Below are 21,417 nucleotides of genomic sequence, written 5' to 3'. Positions count from 1 at the left end.
TTGAGTCGTAGTCTAATTGGACATTATTCAGGACACTGAGCAGGCTTTTAGGTGAAGTTGTTAAGGGTAATGATTTGGCTGAAGCAAGAAGCACATAAACTACAAGGCTGTACTGTATGCGCTGGGAGTTGTATGCATAGCCTGCAGTGCATTGCAAAATGTCCTTCCTGTCAGTCACTTCATTTATCTGGGCCTCTCAGCCTTAGGTTTGTACATGTCACAATTCATTTGTTGTAACTAATGTAAATCACTTGCAATTATTCTATTTCCAGCTCTATTGTTGGCTGCTGTTTCCACAAGGCTTTTTTGTTCCACATTAATACAGAGACTACATTTTTTTCTTGTTTCTGTGCCTTTATCATACAGCATTTGTGGATGTCCTTGTGTCTCACATTAACCTTTAGTAATAGATCTTCAAACCAAGTGCATGTTTTAATTGGCCCTGCTTATGCTTGCGTATGTTTTTGGTTAGGGAATATTTCAGCGAAAACCTTTTATCTGCTCTTCATTGTGGAGCAAGATTGGAGAAAGATTTTGGTAAGGAGCAGGCCTGACACCAGACATGCCCCCTGTCTTAACAAGCCAACAATTACCAGCTATTGTGTTGTCTTGGTGAACTCTGTGTGAAGGACTAATTGTTGGTTCCAGCTCCCTCTCTTTCCTGCTTGAAAGGAAATTTCCTTTGTTTACGGTTCAAAAATAACCTGCAATCAGTATCCATCTATTTTTCCCCCCAAGCTTGTGATCTGCCTTACATAATATACAGTCAGGAATCGCTAACTGATCATCTCCATGTCTTGTAGGCTTATTTGAAATCAACTATTTGCATGAGCTGTTCACAAGCATGGTTCATAAAAGGTAAGTGTCCACCTTACCTATGACCTCTGCTACCTGATTTGTAAAGCGCTACAGAATTTGAGGGCGCTATATAAATAAAGATTATTAGTAGTAGTATTACCTGCACATGGTATAGATTATAGGCCATATGCTAGCCATTTTTTCAATGGCTAGCACAAATTTTCAATCACTTCTATGGGTTTATGCAGATTTATGTTGATTCCTTAAAGGAAACCTACCACATGGGTGAGCTGGTGCCAGAGCATACCTTCATTAGTGTCCTAAACCGCTGTATCGCGTGCGCCTACATAGGTAGTGAAGGAGAGCCGGTGACGTCATGCGAGCACGGCCGCGCGATTGGTGCGATACAGTGGTTTAGGACACTAATGAAAGTATGCTCCGGCACCAGCTCACCCTGAGCTGGTGCTCGGTATATGCATCTTACACCTACCACTTCAAGTGGTAGGTTTCTTTTAACATGACCCAACCCCCTGACTCAACAGGTTGTGGGAATGTTATTTTAGCCCCATATAACTACACACATCATGTGCTGGGAGCCTTAGGATTAAATATACACGACCGTGTTAAACACTGGTTACTATGCTGACCCAGGAGTTTGGTGCTAGTGATACAGCATTTTATGTAATGTGAACTTCTTGAGTCTACTTTATAAGCCACAGGCCACATGAAACCTGACCACTGATGGTTAGGAGAATAAATCCTTTAAACGACATGGTCATATAATCTAGCACCATACTGCATGCCTGTGACCTACTCGGAGCTATACCGGCCTGGCGGGAAATGCGATCCAATAGGCTTTTAAGCCACATCTAGAGGCCAAAATACTTTTAGCAAAACACCAAGGCATGTTACAATAAAGTCCTGTATGGTAAAATATATATATATATATATATATATATATATGACACATTTAGGTATATACATTACCCTGTGCTGTCACCAGTGACCATGTTGTGGTTTGTTATAGATTGCATGTATACCCGTTACATTCAAGCATCACCCTAGATGAACAGAATATGGTCTTTATGACTCCCGTAATGGGCTACAGGAAGGTATTTACTTTTCACTTTACTAGAAGAGCATTCCTTATAAATGTACAGTATGTTATATGTATTTATACTGTATGCAGAGGTTGTACAGCTAGGATCATTTAGTTCCATAATATGTTGTCTGTTTTCCTTAGAACAAGTAAAATACTTATTATTTTAGGAGGTTTGCCTTTATTGCATCACTTAGTAATTAAAATGATTTTAAGGACATATTTTGGACATTAATATTTAGCAGTTTGTATTCTGCATTGCAAACACATAAGTTTCCAATTAAATATTTGAGAAATTTTAAACTTTTCCACCCGAAGAAAAAAAAATCTGCATAATATTGTTTAACTATTTCTTATTTTTACCTAAATTTAGAAGGATTAAAATGTTATAAATCCATAATCTATATTGCATAATGTATAGCCTAATTTTCTATAATTAAACAGAATGGGGCAGATTTACTTACCCGGCCCATTCGCGATCCAGCGGCGCGTTCTCTGCTCTGGATTCGGGTCCGGCCGGGATTTATGATGGTAGTTCCTCCGCCGTCCACCAGGTGGCACTGCTGCGCTGAAGTCCGCTGGAATGCCTCGAAATACACCGGCCTATCCTGGATGAAGGTGAGTGAAATTTTCGCGACACAATTTTTTTTTAAATGTGGTGGTTTTTCCGAATCCGTCGGGTTTTCGCTCGGCCACGCCCCCCCGATTTCCGTCGCGCGCATGCCGGCGCTGATGCGCCACAATCCGATCCCGTGCGCCAAAATCCCGGGGCAATTCAGGTACAATCGGCGCAAATCGGAAATATTCGGGTAACACGTCGGGAAAACGCGAATCGGGCCCTTAGTAAATGACCCCCAATGAGAGAACTTGTAGGAAGCCTGAATGATCAAATTCAACCTGTGAATCTGTGTTACTATTTTTTACAGATAATTTTGTCCACAAACATTGCAGAGAGCTCCATTACCGTGCCAGATGTTAAATATGGTATGTTTTGTACATTTATTGACCTCCCTCTTTTAAGATGTTATCTGAGATTAGATATTTACATTGATTCTGTAGCCTGTGTGTGCTTATGTCTCCTCATTTGTCCACCTCCCTCCTCCTGCTTGCTCAATGCACATGGCAAGAGGTGGGGAGTGGTGAAGGATCTTCAGGAGTTTGGAGGAGAGAAGACTGACACAGGCACACAGAGGCTGCAGCTGCTTCCCCCTTCCTCTTAGCATAGGCTATTGGAAGTAAATCTACTTTTACAATTATGCTAATGAGCCAGAAGGGCTCTGATGGTGTTTACAGAGCCGCTCAGGGGTGTAGCTTCACAGGCTGTTAAAAGAGCAGAGCTGCTCTCAGCTAACACTGAACTTCCTGCTGTGTAGAGAGTAGGATCTTGGTTCTGACATATTCTGCTCATTGTAACAGCTTGTTAATCTGCAGCACTGAGTGGTAATGGCCCCTCATTAGAATAATAAAAGTTGGTATTAGTAGGAAGGAGACCATGAATAATAAATATAAGAATATTACCAGTCACACCATCTGAATTACTGAGCAAGTGTCCCTGTTTTATCATGCTTGACTTTTATGGTAGATTTTCTTTAATGCAAAGGTTTTGGCACCTGTTGCGGTCATTCTTGGTTCCTATGGTCTTCCCAATCTGAACCTCATCGCGATTAAGGGTCTTTTTTTTGTTTTTCTTAGAACCTGCACATACTGCAGATCACTCTGGACACCTCCACTTTCCAGACTATTTCTTATCTCTGTATATACCAGGGGAGGAGGAACAGATACTTTTTGGCTTTGTGTTTTCCTCTGTGACAGCAGCTACACTTGTGGTCTTCTTTGTTCCCCTCAGTAAACTTGAAAAAAATAAAAGATTTTACAAATGACTGAGCTGCAATAAGTGTGTCATGCGTAAGATATTCTTTGCAGAAGCCACATTGTAAAGCTAGAAACTTAATTTAGAAGAACCAGTTTCCTCAGCCTCTGAGCCACATAGCAGCTGCTGTGATTTCAGATTACCAATGGCCCTATAGGTTCATCGATGTAAGAGATTCCCCAGCAAAATAAAATATGTGAAATTGTGCTCCTGACTGTGAACAACTAATAAATAAGCCATGCTCTCCGTACAGATCCTCCATTGTTTGCCATGATTAAAAGCCTCCTGTTGCTTGGCCCTTGCAGATCCACCTAGCACATCCCAACATAGTAGCTTGCCATCTCCGCAGCCAGTCGCTCATTTACTGTAAACTAGTTGTCATTTGCCTACACTTCCATGTATTCACTTATATGGCTGTACCCGGAAATTTCTGGTGTGTCATTGTGATGTGCCAGAGGCTTTGAATAGTAAGGGTGCTGGGGACGCAGTGGATTCCTGGAATGAGTGTTCAGCCTAGCGTTGTGGTCCTTCTGCTGTAGTTTCCACTGCTTGTTTTTCCCAGAGACAAAACCAGATATTGCATGTGATTATAAGGTCTTTTAGCCCAAACACCTCTGAGGAGCAGCCAAACACAACTGAGATTGGTAGAGCTCTCAGCTAATCCCTTTTGCCACTTGAGTTCTTCTTTCATTGGGAGTCACAGCCACTGGACCATACACAGTTACCATACAGTGCTAGTTCTGAGGGCATGCCATGTTAATACAAGTCACTGTGGTTTTGCTGAAACACATAACCCCAAACCCCAACAAAAAAAAAAACCTCCCTAAAGAAAGTAGGTGTACCAACACAGGACAACTCAGATATTTCAGGGAATTGACATAATGCAACAAACCTCATAAATGGTACAATACAAAGCATTACATGGCATCAAATTAGTAAATTGCTCAATTCACAAGCGTTAACATTTGGTAGACACCCCTTTCCAATCGTAAAATATTTGTTTTTTTAATGAATTTCTGAAGGATAGGAGGAGACCTCTGGATCCACTTTGCTGTAATAGCTTTGCACGCTAGGTAGGATAGTTTACTTGTACACAATTAAGTTGCACCGCCTATACCTTCTCTTTCTACAATACTCAGCAAACACATCCTGGGGTCTGGCTTTAGATCCAAAGAGAGCACTGTCCTGACCAGATGCAGTGCTCTACTCCAAAAGTTCCCCACACTCCCATTAGCTTGGCATCTGGCGCCGAGCATCTAGGGCAACATGTTTTATAATACCCTATGAATGCAATAAACGCATGGCCTCGGATGGTGAAAATAGGGGTATCCCCTCCCCTGTTGAAATGTTTGCCTATGTGTTTACAAGTGATGGCGAGGTAGAAGTGCTCTTCGGTTTGCAACTTACATACTTTTTTGTGTGCACTGGGAACGCTTCTTCCTTTTTTTGTGCTTGCCCTTCATACCTTGTTGCTTAGCATGAGGTTCAAGGATGATGGTCCAGCACTGCTCAAAAACAGCTGGCTGGGTTTTTGATCTGAATCTTGGGGCCCCTATTTTTGGAGGCTGAATATTTATGGTTGTATTATTTGTGCTTTATGCGTTAATGGGTTACTATGGGATGAGGCTGGGGGGGGATCTGGCAAAGAGTGCCTCATCAGGTGCAGCATCTATACGATAATTTCATTATGGCAGGGAAAGTTTCTTTGTGACAAGGAAATGCGGTAATGAAAGCTCTTAAAGGCTACCAGCCTGCGACATCTGGTCGCAGATCCTAAATATTTGCTTAATAGATCTTAGGTGGGACATGTCTCCGTTCCAGGGTGGATAGATACAGGGTAAACTTTATGACTAGCCATGTACCATTATTGCTTTGCATATACCAGTCACCCAGCCTTCCATTGCTGCTTATTGGACATATTTTGAAAACTATATTGACCCCATTCTTGACAAATTTCCGGCTCTCTTCATACACCCTTCATAGTCCGCTGACCGATATATCCATCAGTGAGCGTGAAGGGGTTAGAAATACGTAGAGTTAAAAAACGTAATGCAACATTATGCAGTGCCATAAGGGACAAAGTGCGTACCACAGAGGCAACCTATGTCCAAGACTCCACCCCAGACAAATTTAATAGCTGACAGTAAGCATGAGCTGCTTTTCCAGAGTTTGGCACACAAAGGGCAGGACATAAGAGGCTATTTAGGCAGCAGTGATATTATGAAGAGGGAGAGTGGATGCAGGGTTCACAGTGAACTGGGACAAGTTGTCCTTGTTGCCTAGAGCAGGTGCTGCCTCCCCCCAACTGAATTTCTTCACCAGACTTTAGATATTTGGGCATACCAATATCTCGCTGAGTAGCGGATTTTCTAGCATTAAACATGCAAGTGTTACTAGGGAAAGTCCAAATGAAAATGAAGTCCTGGGGTAAATTACCTCTCGGGGTAGTTGGGGGAATCAGTTTAATTAAAATGATTATGCCAAAACTTCTAATGTATTACACTATTCCCCCATATGGATACCTCAGTATGTCTTCAAAAATATCAATAGTATCTTCAGAGGCTTTATTTGGGGTTCTTTGCTGCTACCCAAGGATGAGGGAGGCTTGGCTGTCTTTGATCCTCAGGCATATTTTCTGGCTGCTCAGCTTCAACATTTTAAAGGTGGGAAAGGAAGGGAAAGGGCCTATTATTGCCATATTATGTAAGAGACACATAGGTTTCGTTACACTAAGACAATCTGCCAAAGTTACGTATGATGCACCTGGTGTGGTGGAAATGCTGTGATCGGCAGGGAATAGTGGGAGGCACCAAGGTTACCCCGCTCTGGCGTAATCCAGATAAATGGGAATTGTACTAGTTAGAGGACTTTTATAGTGTGGGAACAAAAATAGTATACTCTATATTGCTTAAAGGGGTTATCCGGGAGTAAAAATTTACTTAGGGCCGGGCTGGGGCGGGCTATTTAAAAATAATAAACGTGTACTTACCTCGTCCGGCGCTGGTGATGTCCCGTGCCGCGGTCCGTCTCATCTGTGCGCCGGTTGGTATACAGGAGCGCACAGGGAGCTTCCTGCCGGCCGGAAGCTCCCATCCGACACCATCTCCCAGCGCTTACAACGCTGAGAGATAGGGACGGATGGGAGGAGCCGGCCACATCACTGGCCAGAAGTTCCCTGTGCGCGGCTTCTGTGCCCCTGTAAACAAACACGGGCATGGACCAAACGTACCGCGGCGTGGGAAATTGGCGGCGCCGGAGGAGGCATGTACAAGTTTATTATTTTTAAAAAGCCCGCCCCAGCCCGGTGCCAAGAAATTTCTCTCCATCCAACAACTGGTTCCGGAAGTGTATCCCCCTGTGCTCCTAGGTGTGACAAGCCCTCCATCGGGAACATCTACACTCCCAACATTTCTTTAATTTTGGACCACAATTTGGATATCAAAACGAACGTCGGACACAGCGCTAAAGGGGGCTGAATACCCGTCATTCCCGTTACTATATGCCCACTACATCCCACCTGTGCAGACTACTCCACCCACCCACTGAGCTGATGTGCCTTGGCTACCAGAAAATCTACCCATGTATTTAGTATTTCTAGTCGTCCCCCCAAGTTTTGGCCCTTTTGGAATGTTTCAGTTTTAATGTGCGGATTCCCCCTTTTCTAGATCAACTCTCTAAATAATATAAGTAATAAGTATTCTATAGAACAGTCTAAAGGGTAACCTGACTGGGGCATTGTGAATTCCCTTGTCTGTAGTTACAATGGATCCATCCAAATTAGCCATCCGCATCAATTTACTATTTCAGTAATCAAATGTGAAAATAGAAATATATTTTGACTTTGTATTTTGTCATTTAATACCTAGTTGTAGATTTTTGCCTGACAAAAACCCTTGTATGTGACGAGGAGACAAACTACCAGAGCTTGAGGCTGAGCTGGGCATCCAAAACCAACTGCGATCAGAGAAAAGGTACAACAACAATACTAGAAATAATACAGCTGACACAATTCTCAAAATCGTGTCTGAAAACGTTGAGTGTCATGTACTTAATTTTTTTTTTTTTTAATAAAGGCCGAGCTGGACGTGTTTCCAAAGGATATTGCTATAGGCTTGTACATAAAGATTTCTGGAATGACTTTATACCCGAAAATGTGGTCCCAGAGATGCTGGTAAGTTGGCAATTTTTCTTTTATACAAATGCTTTTTCAGCGCAAATACCTAAAGTACTAAAGTCACCTACTTGACAATTTTTTTTAAATGTCTTTTAGCGAAGCCCTTTGGGAAATACCATCTTGAAGGTGAAGCTCCTTGACATGGGTGAGCCGAGGGCATTGCTTGCTACAGCTCTCTCTCCTCCTAACGTTTCTGACATTGAACGCACCATACTTTTGCTCAAGGAGGTAAGTGTCTAATCTTTTCAGAAGTGTAAAGCTATGGCTTCAAAGGTTCCTTATCCTGTATTCTAGTTGTAGAATTATAAGATACGTTTGTAGAATGTTAAAATAGAATTTAAAGCAGTTTCTCTGACCTTCTGTGTTTCTGCTACCTAGCTCAAATGTCCCTGCTTCTTCTACGTTAAAGCTCAATGGCAATGGGTTTTTTTTTCTTCACTAATCAATAGCTTTTGCAATGTAGAACAACTTTCCCTATTGTCTTTATTACCTATGTCTAGCAGTTTCTTTGCCATCCTCCTCAGCCTGGCTCTGCAGAAGCTGTGTCTCCTAGTTGTGGTAATTTCTTTTGTGAGTCCTGAGAGTTGTTTTTAGATATGGTTTCACAAAGGTTAAGTGCTACTGCTCCCTGCTCACTCTGGACAGAGGTGGTGGAGGTCATGTGACAATGCCCTTCATGTGCAGCGGTGTGAGTGCAGAAGTCTCACACACAGAATGGTGAGGAAAAATGTCTTCCTATTCCTTGGATTTAGTTGTAGGAATCTCACAGGTTTAATTGGTAAATTACCTAGATGACCTGTCACCCTTAATAACAGCACTAGGTGCTGCTTCCGATAACGCTAGCAGACACTGCCGCAATGTACACTTCGAGAGAGCGTTCCAGCGTATTCATGAGGGGATGGTCCGAGGCGCAGCCTTTTTCCCAGACTTCCCCTCCCACCCCATAGGCTGGGGTTGATTGCCGAGTGTCATGTGGCAGTCACCCCCCTAATCCAGCCCCCTCATGAATACGCCGGACCGCTTTGATATTGGTCCGTCGTTTCTAGTGTACATCGCGGCAGTGTCTGCAGCGGCAGAGGTTTCTGATAACGCTAGCAGTGTAACACTGCTGGGACTGTCGCAGCTCTAGGTGCTGCTTACTTTAGTAAGGTGACAGGTCCTCTTTAATAAGATAACACAATGTATCATTGGACTGTTGGCAGCCTAAATTTGACTCTGCTTCAGGTACATGAAATTTAGTCTTAGCCCACTTCACTGCTGCCTGGGAAGATTTCTGACACGCAGCTTCCGAACGCAAAATGCCATAACTTTGGAAGGAAATGGCCAAGCAACACAATATGGCCATCGTTTTGTTTATTTTTAAAGCAGTGATAACATGAGAATTTGTTACAATCATTATGACATTGAGTTTAGCTTGTTTACAGCTTTATATTGTCTTATTTTGTTGTTCCACCATTTTAGTGGTATGTATGTCCGATTCATCGGTTTTGGAATGATAAAACTATCAATGTGCTAGGGAAAAAAAGAAAAAATAGACCAAATAGTCAAAGAATCAAACAACTTTTATCAAACCATTCAAAGTACATCTACCATCAGGATCATGAATTGAAAACCAAGCACACTGACATACTGGTGTGTGCCACCACTGGAAGGATCCGTGGATTTTGAAAATTTTATTATGCCATGGTTTTGAAGGAAAAAAAGCTTTAAAAATGAAGCAAATGAACCTGAGGGGCTCTAAGCTTCATTAACACCTATGGAGCCTGGAGCCCCTAATGCTCATTTGCATCATTTTGAAAACCTTTTTTTTTTTTTTTTTTTTTTTTGTAAAAATCAGGGCATAGAAAGCTAAAAGTAGAGCAGATCCTGCCAGAGGGGGTTACACACCAGTATGTCAGTGTGTGTGGTTTACAATCTTGGTGGTAGATGTCATTTAAGGACTGGTTTACACAAGAAATTTTGAGTAGAATCTGTTTTCCTTTGCATTTTTTGTGTGCTAGCTAATTTTACCATTTTAAAAAAAGAAAAGCGCTACCTACTATAGCAATTTAGAATGTGTTAAAGATCTCACCACTGTGAAGCTGCCCTCAGCGGGACCATGAGTTAGGCTACATTCACAAAACTGTATGGAGGACGTATATACGGCCGACGTATATACGGCCGATATACATCCTCCATAGACAGCCATGGGCGCGCGGCGCCCTACGGGAGCGGTACGGTGCAGCACACGTGCGGCAACGTACCGCTCCCTACCCGGCAGAGGTCGCATTAACGCCTCACCACGCGTCATAGACCCCCCAAAATAATTGCCATGCGTAAAGTTACGCTTGCCAATTATTTCCTGTAGCGCGCAGGCTGAGCGGCCCGGCGCGCGCTGCAAATGAGGTACATGTCAGAAGCGTGATCTGCAGAACACGTGACACAGTGTCAGGGGCGCGCCGGAGAGACCTGAAGTGAGTGCACCTGCCCCGGGGGAGACTTGTGGGCTGCGAAGATGATGCTCCCCGTCCTGCTCCAACTCTACCTGCCCACAGCTGCCTGCGTTTATGTGATCGAGGGGACCTAGAGCAGTCCCTGGTGAGTGTGTGCAGTGTGTGCGGTGTGGTGCGTGCTGTGCGGTGTGGGGTGTGGGGTGCAGTGTGTGTGCAGTTTCATACTCCTCCTCGGGTAAAAATACTCCTCAAAAATGGTGAGAGGAGTATTTTTACCCTTTTGGAAAAATGTTAGTGCGACCTCTGCTACCCGGGAAAAAGATAGGACCTGTCCTATCTTTTCCCGTAATACGGCGCCGTGTGCCATGTATCTCAATGGAAAGGGGAGAGGGTGAGCTGCGCTCACCTCCTCCTCCTCTCCCCGTGCACTGCCGTTGCCCGCTACGGTACGGGCGGGCAACGGCAGTGTGAATGTAGCCTTATTCTTGTATACCTTGTTGCAGTGCTACTGAGAAGGCCCACCAGATCGTGGGCAAGTCATATGAGTTCAGTACCAAAAGGCAAAATCCTGGCACCATCTCAAGCCATCCAGTTCAACTTCTGTTGTTTAAACTTCATGATGTGAAGGATTGGCACATCCTTTTACAATTTATTTTAAGATTTTTTTTTGGCTTCATATTACCCTTAATAATATTATTATTATTATTATTATTATTATTATTATTAAGTATAGGCTCAAAATCCCCCCAAAAATATTTTGTAGACTCTAATAAAACCAAGTCTCTTTGATTTTGATGCACAGGTAGGTGCTCTTGCAGTTAGTGGAAAAGAAGAGGAGAACCCATATGATGGAGAACTCACCACCTTGGGGAGAGTTCTTGCACAGTTACCAGTTGACTTGCAGCTTGGAAAACTCATCGTCCTTGGCCATGTTTTTGGATGCTTGGATGAGTGCCTTATTATAGGTAATACAATTGGATTACATAAAATGCATGCTTTTGATGCTGGTAGTTGACTCTAACTAGATGCCATTGCCTTTCGAATTCACAGCGGCAGCACTGTCCCTCCGAAATTTTTTTGCTATGCCGTTTAGGCAGCATCTGGATGGATATAGGTAAATGATTGGATATGGCTTGTGATTGTTTTTTAATGATTTGTATCTTACTAATTTCATTTTCCAATCTCTCCTCATCTATAGAAGCAAACTAAGTTACGCCGGGCATAGTAGAAGTGATTGCATTGCACTTGTAGACGCCTTCAGGGTAAATTTATTAAATGTTGTTATAGTTTAATATGTCGAATCGGAGCTCTGGACTGTCCTAAATTATATTCTTTATTCCCCTTTAGTACTGGCAGAACTGCAAGGAGAGAGGTGACCTTAGACTACCCAAGGTATGTAAACAATAAACTGTATTCCTTATGGCGGAATAAAGTGTGAGTGGTGAAGTTGCATATTAAATTATTCATTTAACGCCTTACTTATCTCTATGGTGGTTAAGGATGTATGGAGCAGGCTCACCGGCTGACCATTTATGTAGTTAATATCCGCAACTAACCTCTTAAGTGCCGCCATCAAACGAAATGGCACCAATTAAGTGATGGTGCCACCATCTAGGATCTGGCCGTGGCCCCCACTGACGTCATCTTTCAAGATTGCATGGTTGATATTACAGCCACTACTCTAATGCAGATTTCCATGGCTGTCATAGCAGGATCTGAAAAGGAGCCTGATGTCATCGGACTCTTTTACAGATTTAGTGATCCAGAAATTAAAACCCAATCATTTTAGGTATCGCTGCTTTTCAAAATGCCTGATCAATATATAAAAACGGTTACCGTATATACTCGTGTATAAGCCGAGTTTTTCAGCACAAAAAATGTGCTGAAAAACCTAATCTCGGCTTATACACGAGTTAATTAAAAAAAAAAAATACACACGTTAATAAAAAAAAAAAATTAATACTCACCCTCCGGCTCCCAGTCCTCTGCGGCGGCTCCTGGTCCTCGGCGGCAGCTCCCGATCCTCTGCGGCGGCATCTCCCCTATATCTTCATGTGCCGGCATCTCCCCTATATCTTCATGTGCCGGCAGTCGCGTCTATGTGACTTGCCGGCGGGCGCACAATATGATGTAGCGGTGTCGCCGCTGATGACGTCATCAGCGGCGACACCGCCGCATCGCACTGTGCGCCCGCCGGCAAGTCACATAGACGCGACTGCCGGCACGTGAAGATAGAAGAGAGAAGCCGCCGCCGAGGACCGGGAGCCCGCGCCGAGGACCGGGAGCCGCCACTTAGCATCAAAGGTGAGTATCGTCGGAGGGTGAGTATTAAGTTATTTTTTTATTATTCGCAAGGGCAGGCTGTATACTTTTTGGGGCAGGCTGTATACTTTTTGGGGACAGGCTGTATACTTTTTGGGGGCAGGCTGTATACTTTTTGGGGGCAGGCTGTATACTTTTTGGGGGCAGGCTGTATAATACATGGGGGCAGGCTGTATAATACATGGGGGCAGGCTGTATAATACATGGGGGCAGGCTGTATAATACATGGGGGCAGGCTGTATAATACATGGGGGCAGGCTGTATAATACATGGGGGCAGGCTGATTGTATACTACTTGGGACAGGCTGTATACTACAGGGGCTGGCTGGTTGTATACTACAGGGGGCTAGCTAGCTGTATACTACAGGGGGCTAGCTGGCTGTATACTACACCCTCGGCTTATACTCGAGTCAATAGGTTTTCCCATTTTTTTGTGGTAAAATTAGGGGTCTCGGCTTATACTCGGGTCGGCTTATACTCGAGTATATACGGTATTCCTCACTGTGAACCCCATAATGGAAAATAGCTTCCAAACACCATTTTATTAATTTAATAAAATAAAAATTTAGTAAAAAGTAAAGGGCGTACAGTCCCCAAAATGTTTTCCTCAAGTTCACTGCACTTTTGTTTTCCTGTACATAACAGGGAATGTTAAATGCTGCCAGCAGGGAGTACACTTGGTTACCCTGAAAACAGACCTCTATAAAGCTCTGCACACAGAATAATAAAAAAAAAGTTTGGGATTTTCAAAGAAGGGGAGCAAAAAACGTATATGCAAAAACTACAAAGGGCGTCAGAGGGAAGGAGTTAATGTATCTGACTAGGTTTCATTTCAGCTATGATTTAAGGACTTCAAATATCTAAAACTACAGTTATATGAGCAAATCTATTGATAATTGTTTTTTTTAATAGGATGAACTGGAGTGGGGAAAGTCAAATTACTTCCAGATAAAGAGAATACGAGAAGTGAGTGTTGATTAAATGTTCTGTATATTGGATACATCTTCACATTCATTTCAAATCAAGAAATGCATTGGACTCCTCCTGGCTCCTTCATAGTAGGAGATTCTCTATTGTAACTGATAAAATAGCCAACCTGGGGGTTCTCACAGATTTCCCAAAGAGGCTGGTTTATTTATTATGTATTATTAGGAAGTAAATGGTACAAAAAGTAAAATAAAAAAAATTTGTTTCTCTTGTTTTTTTTTATAGTTCTTAATCCACAACTAAAAGCTTTGCAGATCTGTTCCCTATTGTGTTACTGTTGCGATTCTATCTTTGATGTTTACATTGGCGCCTTTTTTACCATTTTATCACTAGAGCTGGTGATAATAGCAAACGCTGTAAAATACTTAATAATTTGTTTTTACCCCCTTAGGTGTCTGCTTTATATGATGAGCTTAAGAAACGCATTGCCAATTTTAACATGCACATCACTCACCAGCCATCCATGGATCCAGAGTACAAACACAAGCAACGCTTTATTCTTCAGGTATGAAATTTTGTGAAGTCTATTCATTGTTCACATCCTATCCAGGATTCCTTGGGTCTGTACAGAAATGTGCCTTCAGACTACCTCCTGGGTTGTAAATCCACGTAATACATATTTAGTGCATACAGTAGCACTTTATGTAGTACGTCATGGAGTTCTTAAAAAAAATGAATAAAGCTCAGAATGAGCCCTCTTCACAGAGACATGTGGTTTCCTGCATATTACAGCAAACTGCCACCGTGGGCGTTAGCCATCATTGCTTTCATCGTTGCCCCCCGCAATGTGATCGGGCAGCGATGATCTGTTGCCATGGCGGCCTTGGATCATACGAAGACCGGAGACTGTCTGTCTTGTTTTAGCAGATCTACTGCAATGTGTGATGTGCACATTGTAATAGATAATGTGGAAAATCCCCATATACTGCCATACTACAGTAGGATCAATCAAACAACCTAGGGTTAAAGTACCGGAAAATAGTAAAAAAATAAAAAAAATAAACCTAATCACCCCCTTTCCCTAGAATTGATATAAAAATGAACAAGTATTATCATAAACATGTTAGGTATCACTGAGTTATTTAAAAAAATAAAGGGAACACTTAAACAACACAATATAACTCCAAGTGGATCAAACTTCTGTGAACTTGGCCTATAGGGTGTTTTTCCACTTTTAATTTTGTGGGTGACTCAAATTCAAGGCCTCCATTGGTTAATAAATTTGATTTCCATTGATGTTTTTTTATGATTGTGCAGAACAGAGCATTCAATGAGAATATTTGATTCATTCAGATCTAGGTTGTGTTAATTGAGTGTTCCCTTTATTTTATTGGGCAGTGTATAATATAGGTTATTCCTGATGTTGAACCCCATAACGGAAAATAGTGCCCAAATGTCCAAAACACCACTCTTTTTTTGCCATTTTGCAACATATAAAAAAATTACAAAAAGTTATCAAATTGTAGTCCTAAAAAAGGGAAGCAATGGAAACGTAAGATCATCCCCCAAAAAAATTACGTCTTACACGTCTTAGTACACCGAAGTATGAAAAAGTGATTAGCATTAGAAGATGGTGAAACCAGAAATTTTTCTTTTGTACTCAAGGTTCTAATTTTTGAACATGTATTATAACAGAATAAATCTGTATAAATATTGTATCCCTCATACCAAACCAAAGAATAAGTAGAAGTGTTATTTGAAGCGCAATTTAAAATCGAGGCCACAAAAAATGGTGCAAGTGCCATTTTTTCACAGATTTCACTGCATTTAGTAACCCAGTATAGGACATAATAAATACCTTTTTACATAGAAAAATGAAAACGTTATAGATTTTTGGTGGTGGGGACTGAAAAATTAACAAAAAAAGGCTTTTTCTTTAAGGGGTTAACTTTTTTAAAAAAAATATTTTTCAGGTTCTAATGGCTGGAGCTTTTTATCCCAATTATTTTACTTTTGGGCAGTCTGATGAGGAAACTGGTATTAGAGATCTTGGCGGAAAGGACCCAAAAACTACAGTTGTGGTATGTGAAAATAATATTTCTGAAAATAAATAATAATTCTGAAAAGTTATAATATTTCCTCAAAGAGGAAATAGTTATTGCACGCTGCTCTGTAAAAGAACAATACAATTACAATCAATGACATAACATTAATACAGATATACACATCCTGACCTCCTGATAAAAAATTCCCCTAAAACATCATAGATTAGTTCACTAGCCTCAAACAGTTACTACATACAGGGTTTACCATCACAATACAATCTAAACGCAGATGGGAAAAAACTATTCTTTATTCTATACATATTGCACATCCAGTGGTTGTATCTACCACGGAACATACTATGCTGACTATTCGGTTCCCTAATAATCTTATTGAACCTGCCACGCACTCGCTTATTCCAAACTAGCTCCAAGGAATCCAACAAGATTCCTACTACAGACCCGGCATTCCTGTGCATTCGTGCACAGGCCCACTAGTATGGAAGCGCTGGTCTAATGGAAAGCTCTTTGTTCAGGTGCTTAGAACTGCACTTTTTTTTGTAATGTTCATGTAATTTTTCCATGTAATTTTTCCTCAAAATGAAGCTTGATAAGCAGAGACAGTTACTCATAGATCCAAGGGGGGTGGGGAGATGTGCTCCTGCTTCGTATAACAGCCTGTGAAGCTGGTAACACCCCCGAGAGCCCTTCTGGTTTATTTAAATAAATTTAAAGGGCATCTACCAACAGGATGAAGGACTGAATGCAAATTATTCTGAGGCTCAGGCTCATTTGCATACAGCATTTCGGCCTTGTGGTAGATGTCCTTTATACATTGATTCTAGAAGGAAGGAGGCCATGAATAACTAATATAAGAAGATGAGCACAACTGCTGTGCCTGGATCAGCCGGGGAGAGTTTATGGCAAAATAGAAAGGCTTTCTGCCAACTCTCAGTAGATAATGAGCGACCTAAATCTCATCCCCCACCTCTAATGAATAGTGGGGTAGTAGTATCCGATCCCTGTACCAGTAGTGCAAAAATGCGTGTGATACCATAACCCGGGGGTGGGGGTAAATAGAGCATTGGAAGAGCCCTTCAACAGCAGTAAGTGAGGATTCAAACCTCTCGACTGAACCAGCCACTTGATATTTAAATTAATATGGAAGTGATTTTATTGTTTACAAGTATGGATAGAAGTGAGCAATGTCTCACATGTGGTCATATTATTATTTTTTGGAGGTTTACCTCCTGCTTACACCTTACTAACTTACTAATTGTCATAACAGTGGCTTTCAAGCAGCTGTTAATTGAACTGTTTGAATGGCAAGCAATAATGAAATCCTTGGTTCTTCATATTGGTTATCTCTACCAAAGCAAACCCTGGTGACTTCAAAACTAAAGGTGTGGGCCAGAATAAGGGCTCTTTCACGCTTCAGAGGGCTATTAGTCTCTGGTTCTCTGGCACCTAGAAACACAATTCTAGATTTATATGAAAGAGGAGATTCTTGGTGTCAGTGATCCAAAGTTATGGCCCTCCGAAGAGGACGTATAACAAACGTCCATTGCCATAGAGGTAGCGTCCTGTGAGGACTTACAAGATTTGTCCGGGTTAAAGGAAACCTACCATCACATATCTACCTATCTGGTGGCAGGTTCATCTATTATGTTGAATCAGTTTATTGAAAACATGCATCATTAAACAAGTAAACAATAAACATTAACAAAGTAAATAAAAACAAAATAACATAACATAACAGTCGCCAATGTGAAAATATTGGTAAAGGGATTGTCAAAGGCATTAGGTGGTGTGGAGAATTACAATATATTATGATGCAGTACACGAGGCAAAATGTAATATACGGTCATCTTAAAATAAGCATGTTTTAAACAACCGCACATGAGGGAATTTCCCACAAACCTAAGAGCGAGACCCCACCTCTATCTTTATGATCACATCATTCAGGAAGAGGAGAACAAGCAAGCAAGTGCGGATAGAACTGTAGGGGGTACAAATGTTCAGAGAAAAAGAAAAACCGCCTAACCCCCGAGCAGATCCTTAAAATTCTGGGAGTCTTTAACCCCTTCACGCTCCGTGGCGGATATATCCGCCACGGAGCGCAGTGACTTAGCGCTCAGTGGCGGATATATCCGCCACGGCGCTTATGCCGGCTCGGCTCTGGATCAGAGCCGAACCGGCATCGGGAAACACGGGGTGCCGGCTGTAACTAATAGCCGGCACCCCAGTGTAACACCCGCGGTCGGAGTCGGCTCCGATCGCGGGTGTGTAACCAGTTAAATGCCGCGGTCAGCACGACCGCGGCATCTAACATGTCTCTGGGGTATCTTTCCCCCACGATCGGCACCGATCGCTGCTATGGAAGTGCTGGGGTCCGATCTGGTCCCCAGCACAGCCTGCAGGCACTGCCAGTAAGATGGCGTCTGTGACGTCATCTTACTGGCACAGTGCCAGCCTATGCAAGTGCATAGGCTGACACTGATAATACTCTGCAATACATGATTATTGCAGAGTATTATCATGAACAAGCAATCAGATGATTGCTTGGTCATTTCCCATGGTGGAAAAAGTGAAAAAGTAAAAAAAAAATGTTATTCAATAAAAAATAAAGTAATAAATCAATAAAAATGCCCATAAGCCCCATAACATATAAAGAGACATATAACCCCAAAAAAGTCTAAATCATAACAAAAACCCCACATATATAGTATCACCGCGTCCGTAACAACCCGTAGAATACAAGTAAATCATTATTGAACCCCCACGATAAACGCCGTAAAAAAAAACTGCTATAAACCATCCAAAAATTATGATTTTTAGCTATTCAATCCCACAAAAAATGCTATAAAATGTGATCAAAAAACCATGTGTACTCCGACATGATACTGGTGCAAAGTACAACATGTCCCGCAAAAAATAAGCCATCAACCAGCTCCGTAGCCAAAAAAGTAACAATGTTATGCCACTTGGAAGACGGCAATACATAAATGATAGATTTTTACCCACATTAGGGTTTTGTTTGACAAATTTAGTAAAACGTAAGAAAATATATTCATGTCTGGTATCCCCGTAATCGTATCGACCCATAGAATAAAGATAACAGGATTATTAGTCTATACGGTGAACACCAAAAAAAAAAAAGAGTAAAAAATCCAGTACAGAATTGATGCTTTTCTACTCCTGCCCTCAAAAAAAGTTTTAAAATTTTCAACAATAGGTGATACTAACCCCAAAATGGTAACAATGGGAAAAGCATCTCATCGCGCAAAAAAAATGGCATCACATGGCCCCGATAACGAAAAAGCGAAAATTTTATAGCCTTCAAAAGGGGCCAATGAGGAAACTAAAATCCTGGCAGCTGCAGGGCGCTCCTTCCCTTCTGCGTCTCGCTGTGCCCCCATAACACAAGTAATGGCCACATGTGGGGGGTCTTTGTACTCAGGAGAAATTGTAGAACAAATTGTATGGTGGGTTTTCTCTTTTTATATTTTGGAAATGTGTAAATTTTAGTGCTAAATGAACGTATAAGGGAACAATATGACCATTCTAAATTTCACCTCCATTTTGATTCAATTACTATGAAGATCTCAAGGGGTTAACAATCTTCGTAAAAGCTGTTTCTGATAGCTTGAGGGGTGCAGATTTGAAAATGGGTTGGTTATATAGGGGGTTTGATGCTAAATATGTAAAATTTCATTCAAAACTGTATTTATCCCCAAAATAGTCAATTCTGAAAATCCGGAAAAGCGATATTCTATTTGTAAGCCGCGTGACATCAAAATAAATTATCCAGACATTTCAGAAATTATGAAAATGTAAAGTAGACAAATGGGAAATGTTATTCAGCAACTTATTTAGGTGGTAAATCTATCTGCCTGAAAACGCAATGATTTTGAATTTCGAAAATGGCAAATTTTTCAAAAAATTTATCATATTTGCTTTTTTTTTGTAAGTAAACGCAAAACTTATCAGCCAAAATTTACCACTAAAATGAAGTACAACATGTGGGGAAAAAACAATCTCAGAATCGTTTTGATAAGAAACAGTGTTCAAAAGTTATAACCATATAAAGCGACGCAGGTCAGAATCCAAAAAATCGGGCTGAGCCTTAAGCTACAAAATGGCTGCGTCCTTAAGGGGTTAAACTCTAACCATGGCCGCCAAACATGGGTGTGTCTTGCATAAGCCTCTGGCGTGACTGCTGCTAGCTCCTCCATGTGAGACAGCGCCAGCATCTCATGAGCCCATTCAGACATGGATGGGCAGACAGTGGATCGCCAATGCCTGGGGATCACTGCTCTGGCCGCAATGAGGTAAAACCTCAATATGTTTTTTTTCTGTAGGCTAATGGGTCCTGGGAGCATTGACAGCAATGCTACCTCCGGGGAGGCTGTCACCTGCATGTCTGTCATCTGCCGGTATGTAGCAAATACCTGATCCCAGAAGCTTCGGAGAGCATCGCAAGTCCACCAAACGTGCAGCATATCGCCCTTCTCCTTTCCACAGCGCCAACAAGAGTCTGAAACGGAGGGAAAAGCCAAGTGGAGCATTGTCGGCACCCGGTACCACCTAGACACAATCTTATAACCCTTTTCCTGAGCAGCACAAGCGGAGGACAGTTTGTGGGTAAAGAGGAAGGAGCGCTGCCAGTCCTCTTCTGACGGGGCATTGTCTAAGTCACGCTCCCATCCCCTAACAAAGGAGAGTTCAGCTATGTCAGGGCCCTGGGACAGAAGCGAATAAATTTGTGAGATAACGTGGGAAGGAGCGGACGATAAGCGAAACAATCCCTCATATTCTGTAAGGGAATCTGTATATGCGGCAGTGGAGCCAGCTTTAGCCATGAAGGATCGAAGTTGTGAGTACTCAAACCATGATGGGTTAGTCACTTCGGGGTGCGGATGAAAATCTGCCAGGGTTGGTAAGGGAGAGCCTTTTAGGATATCATATATTCTGGGGTCGTCAAGGATTCCCCAGCCCAGGAACGACAACTTTGACATTCCAGGAGGAAAACCAGGATTTCGGAATATTGGTGTGAGAGGGCTATGCTGACGGGATAGGGTCCCTCTAGAGATCAACGATCTCCACAGCCGCATGGTGTCTTTCAAAAGGATAGCCTGAGGAGGGAGGGGAGAAACAGACTCCGGGGAAATCCACGGGAGGAGTTTAAGTAAAACCGGAGAGTAGGTTTGTTCCAAGGACACCCATTGTTTAGTTGTGTAATGGAAATGCCAGTCTAGGAGTCTCATAATCATTGAGGCCTGGTGGTACATTTTAAGATCCGGAAGACCCGCGCCCCCTCTGGACTTGTGGCGGACAAGAACCTTCCAACTCACTCTGGGCCTACCGGAGCCCCATATAAATCTTAACATGGCAGAGCGCAGTGTTCTGAAAAATGTAGCTGGGGGGTTAATGAGCACACCCTAGAAAACATACAGGAACCGAGGGAGAATATCCATTTTGAGGACGTTAATCCTACCAAACCATGACAGTTTCTTTCTATTGTAACGCTGTAGGTCTCCCAGGGTGCGCTCCAGAAGGGGTAGGTAGTTGAGGGTATATAATCTAGACAGTTCAGTAGGAACCGAAATGCCCAGATACCGAATGGAGGTCTGCTGCCACTGAAACGGGAAACTGTTGCACCTCTGCCTGAGGAAGGGATATGTTTAAAGCCTCTGATTTGGAGTAATTAATTTTAAAATTACTGAGTATGCTGTATCTCTTAAATTCCTGGA

General features: G+C 42.2%; 1 protein-coding gene across 1 annotated transcript in view; it reads left to right on the top strand.

Annotated features, from left to right (window-relative positions):
- Positions 1–21,417, top strand: part of TDRD9 (tudor domain containing 9) — a 125,418-nt gene that overhangs the window by 55,635 nt on the left and 48,366 nt on the right. Inside the window, exons 10-22 of the mRNA XM_072115914.1 lie at positions 804–858; positions 1,826–1,910; positions 2,824–2,881; positions 7,634–7,738; positions 7,841–7,938; positions 8,038–8,169; positions 11,176–11,338; positions 11,424–11,487; positions 11,572–11,635; positions 11,721–11,765; positions 13,608–13,661; positions 14,074–14,187; positions 15,596–15,703. Of these exons, the coding sequence (XP_071972015.1) occupies positions 804–858; positions 1,826–1,910; positions 2,824–2,881; positions 7,634–7,738; positions 7,841–7,938; positions 8,038–8,169; positions 11,176–11,338; positions 11,424–11,487; positions 11,572–11,635; positions 11,721–11,765; positions 13,608–13,661; positions 14,074–14,187; positions 15,596–15,703 (1,145 nt within the window). The remainder of the gene's footprint in view (positions 1–803; positions 859–1,825; positions 1,911–2,823; positions 2,882–7,633; positions 7,739–7,840; positions 7,939–8,037; positions 8,170–11,175; positions 11,339–11,423; positions 11,488–11,571; positions 11,636–11,720; positions 11,766–13,607; positions 13,662–14,073; positions 14,188–15,595; positions 15,704–21,417) is intronic.

The sequence above is a fragment of the Engystomops pustulosus genome, chromosome 7 (assembly GCF_040894005.1).
Source record: "Engystomops pustulosus chromosome 7, aEngPut4.maternal, whole genome shotgun sequence".
NCBI classification, from domain to species: Eukaryota; Metazoa; Chordata; class Amphibia; order Anura; family Leptodactylidae; genus Engystomops; species Engystomops pustulosus.
This window is presented reverse-complemented; position numbering and strand designations above follow the sequence as displayed.